The sequence below is a fragment of the Pteropus medius genome, unplaced genomic scaffold, assembly GCF_902729225.1.
Source record: "Pteropus medius unplaced genomic scaffold, Ma_sr-lr_union100, whole genome shotgun sequence".
Lineage (NCBI taxonomy): Eukaryota > Metazoa > Chordata > Mammalia > Chiroptera > Pteropodidae > Pteropus > Pteropus medius.
Genome location: NW_024352789.1, coordinates 391,577 through 398,013, shown reverse-complemented (window position 1 = coordinate 398,013; position 6,437 = coordinate 391,577). Strand labels below are relative to the sequence as shown.

At 53.3% G+C, this 6,437-nt stretch overlaps 1 protein-coding gene across 1 annotated transcript; it reads left to right on the top strand.

The window, feature by feature from the left end:
- Positions 1–5,266: 5,266 nt before the first annotated feature.
- Positions 5,267–6,437, top strand: RXFP4 (relaxin family peptide/INSL5 receptor 4). Its single transcript, XM_039849645.1, has one exon. The coding sequence runs from the start codon at positions 5,293–5,295 to the stop codon at positions 6,412–6,414; it is 1,122 nt and encodes a 373-aa protein (XP_039705579.1). The 5' UTR covers positions 5,267–5,292; the 3' UTR covers positions 6,415–6,437.

Here is a 6,437-nt window from a genome sequence, read left to right as displayed (position 1 = left end):
TCCTATTTGTCCACATTTTCTCCAACACTTTATTCTGTTTAAAAAAATTTCTTTTTTTTAATTATAGCCATCCTAGTGGTATCTCGTGATTTTGATTTGCATTTCCTTAATGACCAATGATCTTGTTCTTGTGTCTGCTGGCCATGTGTATTCTTCGAAGAAACGTAATTCCACTGTGGAATGTAATGTTTGCTTCTGATAATTATTTGTAAATGTTTGGGAAATTTTATTTTTCTTTTATTAAGCATTTTTGTCAAGATCGGATGGTAAGATTTAGCAAATCATTTGTTGGTAGGTTCTATAAAATCATATACATTTTTGTAATCAGCTCTGATGCTAGATGTTGAATCTTCCATTTTGAAATAAACTTTTTGTTATGATAAAGCCTGAGGAACTGTTCCAGATTAAAGGAGACCAAAGACACGTGACAACTGAATGTAATATATGATCCAAGATTTCTTTTGCCATAAAAGACACTATAGGCAACTGGCAACATCCAAATAAGGTTTTCAATGTAAAGAATAGTATTGTAGCCTTGTCAATCTATTGATTTCGATCATTGTGCTGTGGTTATGTAAGAGAATCTTCTTGTTTTAGGGGAAACACACACCGAATAATTGAGAGGTAAAAGGAGCATCATGTCTGCAAACTTTCAAACTGTTCAGAAAAATATTATGTGTACACGCATATATACAGAGAGAAAAGGAAAAAGCAAGTGTGAAAAAATGTTAACATTTGAGGAGTCTGGGCAAAGGGGATACAGAAATGCTTTGTACTGTTCTTGGAGCTTTCTCTAAGTCTGAAATTGTCAAAAGAAAAAAATACTAAGTTTTTTTTTAAAGTTTATAATAACGGTAAAACAATAAGAACAGCAACAACATGTCATCTTTAACATTAAAAAAGAGAGACAGCTCATTGCATTTCTGTGGGAACTGACTGCCAGAAAAATGCCAGGCCTAATGGTTGGGCCCTGTGTTTGACTCAGATCAACGTGGCAAGGCGTCTCAGCCTCTCCAGCGATATTCACACTCGGCAGAGGAGAACCATTTTAGGAACTCGATTCCATAGGAGAAATTTTCATCGGTGACCATCTCAGGGGTGATCTGAAGATCAATGGTGAAAGGAAAACTTCCCAATAAGTAGAAATTGACGTCATCAAACTTTCTGACCAAGGGGCTCACTCTACTTTTAAGGACGCCAGTCAGCAACCTGGTGCTGGGGGCCCACGATGCCATCGCACACATGGTCACTCGCCATTGCTACCCCTACAGCATCCGTGGGGCGCTTGCTCCACAAAACCAGGGGTGCTATGCCGAGGGATGCGAAATAACTTAGGGGATTTGACCAACGTACGGCGCCGATCTGGAGGGTCCAGTCTATTTTCTGCCTTTTAGTTACAGAAAGTGTCGAAGTTGTCTCGTGTCTTCCTTTGGTGTTCTGCCTCGGATGTCTGGGTGCTCGTTTTCTGAAAGGTGTGTGATGTCGAAGCGCGGCCTTGGCACCAGCAGTGGATTGGGAAAAGCGCGGACGTCCCCGAGAGGTCCCGGAGTGACCAAAGGCGCCCCTTACGTTCCTTCTGAGTGCAATAGTTACACTTGCCTTCGGAGACTCTTTCTTTGTTGAGGGGGTGGGTGCATTTATGTGTGTTCATTAAAAATGGATGTCCGTGGAGGAGGACTCTTCAGAAATGTATGTATGAGGAGATGGGAGTGTGTGCAAGGAAGCAGAGGGGTCTGCGGGCTGTGTTTCCTTGGCTGTCCCCGTGAACCAGCCCTCCCACAGTCTCCAGAAAGGACGGCCCTGCTATTTCGTGACTTGGTGGCCACAGCTGACTAAACCAAGGATACATACTTGACTAAGGACCGAGAAGACTCAGAACCAGAGAACCGTGGTTGGTCACCGGTGCTGGGAGGTGGTGCTGGGGTGTCAGGGCCGAGGAAACCGTTAGGTCTGTTCGGATGAGCAGGCAGGGGAGCTGGTCTGCAGAGAAGCGGGGAGATGGAGCGGGTGCGCTGAGAAGCAGACACCAAGCCAGTGAAAAGTGAAAGCGATGGAACTCGCTCCCCGCACGCTTCCTGCTGTGTCTCATGTGAGTCCATTCGGATCTACTGAAACCCGAAGTGGCCCTGCTCTCCCCTGCCAGCGTTCCCACCCCCTGCAGCAGAGGGAGGGAAGAGGAGGCAGGGATGGATGGGCAGTGGGCAGAAGGGGGAGGAGTGTTCAAGGACCCTGGCGTAACCAACGTCATGTGTGCTTAGATATCTGTTTCACCACTAGAAGCAACTCGGGGGGGGTCCTGTTCCTCGCAATAAAATAGGTGCCGTCACTGTCGCAGCCCAGGAGGAGGGGAATGGCTAAGACCCAAATGGGGAGGGTTTGAGAACACAGAGAGATGGCTCTTGGATGAGAAGCGGAATACTTCCCACCGAAAATTAAAAAATAAAATGCCCACGCACTTTTAAAGAAGATGATTTGACTATTCTGGAGCCACGATAACAAGCAGCCATCAGAAACCTATTTTTAACCTGTCAAGTCCATCAACAGCTTGCCCAAGTGAACATCCAATCCATGCCAACCCCTCTCCAATAAACGCCTCGGGGTGCCGAGCAGTCAACCACAGTCTCGCCAGGGAACCACCTTCTACAGATGACGTCTGCCCACTTACGCCTCTGAAATCCCGCCCGTCCCTGAACTCCAGCTTCCCCGAATCCTGTCGGAACAAGATTTACAGTCTGCTCTGCTCATAGAGATGATGCCTGACCAACGCATCTCTCCCTTGCATTTAAATTTAGTGAACATTTCTAGAAAAACCATTCGCCGGCCTCACACTCCCTTCTGGCTTGAACCAGCGTGCTCCGTGTTACAAGAAACAGGAACCCTAACTCAGATGGCTCACGCAGTGATCAGCGCATCCTCTCACGTAACTGGAGGTCCAGACGTGTACGCTCGGCTCCCCTGCTCTCCCTGCCCCATAGGAAAGCTTTGTCCTTAGACTGGCTTCCTTCGTGGTGCTAAGGTAACCGCCAACATCGACTAAAGCACATGCTTCTGCGTTTAGGTCCAACAGGAGAAAAATCCTGTCATGTGTTAACTGGCTTAAGCTTTGGCTCCTGAACTAGTTCCCGTCAAGAAGATGGTTGTGATTGGCTTAAACTAATCAGGACCGACCCTTAGAGCTGGGGACTGGACTAGCTTCCTCCAGGTCACCTGGGGAGGAGTGGATACCGGAAGCAATCAGGTTCCTTAGAGGGCAGGGGAGGACACAGAGGCTGCGGAAGCAGCCAGCAGGTCGCAGAGGCACTGGGCCTTTCCTCACACGGTCCACGCATCACCACCTGCCACTCATGTTGGGCACTGCGCCCAGGGGCCCACAAGTTTTTCGACCTGCTTTTCCTCCTCTAGTTTCCAAAGCTGGATGTGGTAGCCCCATGCACCGATCCAGCCATCTGAAAAAGCTTATATTTTATGAAACGAAGGACTGTATTTTATTATTTTTGTCTCCCCGGCATCCAGCACAGTGCCTAGCACAGAGTAAAGGTTGGACAAATGCTGTGATTAGTGAATGAGTGAATGACTGAATGAAAAAGGAAGGAAGGGAAAAGGAGGGAAGGAGGAAAGCAGGAAGGAAGGAGAGAAGGAAGAAAGAAGAGAGGGAAGGAGGGAGAAAGGAAGACACAGTAGAAAAAAGAAAGGGCCCAGAGTGAAGTTCTCGGACTTGGCCAGCTGGTGGCATCACCTCTCTACATACCACAGTGGGTGTCCGTAGTCTCAGACTAAGGGAAAGGATTTAGATTGGAAATGAATAAAGGTAAAGAAAGAAATGATCAGAGGACCAGATATTTCAAATGGATAACAGAACCCTGGAATTCTGACCACGCTTCTTTGCTCCAAGCCAGGAGGAAATTAATGCATTAAGCAGCCATCTTCACTAAGGATTGGCAAGGTGACCTGGATAGGTGGAAGAGTAGAAGTGGCCAGTGCATGAGGCCAGGAGGTAGCCCGTGGGACTCACCTAAACCTGGGCTGGGCACGCCCCTTCTGCCACCCCCTTCACACCCAAACATCCTGGTACCCAGCCTGGATCTCTTTGCTTCTCTGTGTCTTCTATAGGGTTCGCCAAAGCCACTGTGATTTATTGTCCCGAAGGGCTTACCTCCTACCCCAGCCCGCCAAGGGAGCGGAACACCCATCTTAATGAGTCGGCAGAGGACAGGAAGGTGCCGAATGTCTTGGAACGCTTGAAAAAGCCTCCCTCTCCTGCCCGCCACCTTCACGGCGAATCCAGCAAAGGACAGGGATGTGGGCCCGAGAGGGAGGGCCCAGTGGAGCCTGTTTCCCAGCTAGAGCTGAGATCACGAGGAGACGGGATGAGGCGTGAGGAGGGCATATCTCGGGGTCCACAGCTCTGAAATGGGGTTTGGGGACTGGAGAAGAGAGCAAGGAGTACCCTTGACCTCTGACTCCATGGTCTAGAGAAGGAAAGGCTGAAAAGGCGGGGGAGTGATGGAGTCGCCAGGCTACTTAATACTTGGCAGGCCTGGTCCACTCAGGTCCCCGGGCTGGTTCCTAGTAGGGAGGGGACAGGAAGCTGCAACTTCCTCCCCCCGCTTCCCTCCCTGCCCTGAGCCTCAAGGCCGATTGCTATTGCAATAAATTCCAACCTGTGTTTGAGTTGGCACTGTTCCCCGGGCTTGGTGATAAGTGCTTGGTACTCTGCTCCTTTCTGCCACAAACACCCCGAACTTTTCCTTTGAAATGGAAATCGTTCGTGCAAACAGCAACATTCAAAGAGCTTTTTCACATGTATTATCTAATTTCATCACACCAGTCTAGTGAAGCAGAGATTTTATTTGAAAATTTTAAGCAAGGAAACAGAGGCTCCAGGGAGTAAAGTTATTCACTGAAAGTCACACAGCAAGTGAGCAGGTCTGGGACTCTAGAATCTCTGCTCTCTCTCCCTCTGCCACATAGAGCCCTTCACACGCAAACACACGCGCGCACACGCACACGCACACGCACGCGCACACGCACGCACACTCTCTTATCCCGATGTGTGGGCCCTGCCTCACCCTGCCCCACCCACCACCGGTGAAGACCCACAGGGAACGAGAGAACTGTCCCATCCACACCCCGCCCTCGGAGGTGTGGGTGTGGGCTGGGGCTGCCGGCGGCCAGAGGCCCCTAGAGAAGCACTCAGGTCTGGAGCCTCCCGCTGAGAACCGCAGGTGGCTCCCGCCGGTCTGGCCCTGGCTGGCCCCGCTGCCCAGCACCTCGGACCTCTGATGCCCTGCGATGCCCACGCCCAATGCCTCCACCCTGCTGCCCACGTTCTGGGTCAATGCCTCCGCAGGTGGAGAGCTGAGTGTGGATGAGGCCGGGACGCCCGTCGAGTTCCTGGCCCTGAGGGTGGTGGTGGCCCTGGCCTACGGGCTGGTGGGGGCCGGTGGCCTGCTGGGGAACGTGGCCGTGCTGTGGGTGCTGGGGCGCTGTGCTCGGCGAGCCCCCTGCCCACCGGCCGACACGTTTGTCTTCAACCTGGCGCTGGCGGACCTGGGCCTGGCGCTCACGCTCCCCTTCTGGGCGGCTGAGTCCGCGTTGGACTTCCACTGGCCCTTCGGAGCTGCCCTCTGCAAGGCGGTCCTGACGGCCACCGTCCTCAACGTCTATGCCAGCATCTTCCTCATCACGGCGCTGAGTGTCGCCCGGTACTGGATGGTGGCCACGGCCACCGGACCAGGCACCCACCTCTCGCTCTTCTGGGCCCGCACGGCAACACTGGCGGTGTGGGCGGCAGCCGCACTGGCGACGGTGCCCACGGCCATCTTTGGGGCCGAGGGGGAGGTGTGGGGCGTGCGCCTGTGCCTCCTGCGCTTCCCCAGCAGATACTGGCTGGGGGCCTACCAGCTGCAGAGAGTGGTGCTGGCCTTCATCGTGCCCCTGGGCGTCATCAGCACCAGCTACCTGCTGCTCTTGGCCTTCCTGCGGCGGCGGCGGTGGAGACGGCCGGACAGCAGGCTGGTGGCCCGCTCAGTCCGCATCCTGGTGGCCTCCTTCTTCCTCTGCTGGTTCCCCAACCACGTGGTCACGCTCTGGGAGGTCCTGGTGAAGTTCGACCTGGCGCCCTGGAGCAGCACCTTCTACGCCGTCCATACCTACGTCTCCCCCGTCACCACCTGCCTGGCACACAGCAACAGCTGCCTGAACCCGGTGCTGTACTGCCTCCTGCGGCGGGAGCCCAGGCGGGCCCTGGCGGACACCTTCAGGGACCTACGGGCGTGGCTGTGGCCCCCGGGCCGCGGCTGGGTGGAGCAGGTCGCCCTGAAGGAGGTGGGCAGGGGGCAGGCGGACGGCGCCCCCCAGGAGAGAGGCCCTTCTGCCATGCTCGCCGACTCAGATGCAGGGCCCCCTGGGTGACAGTGCAAGCCGAACAGCCGCCT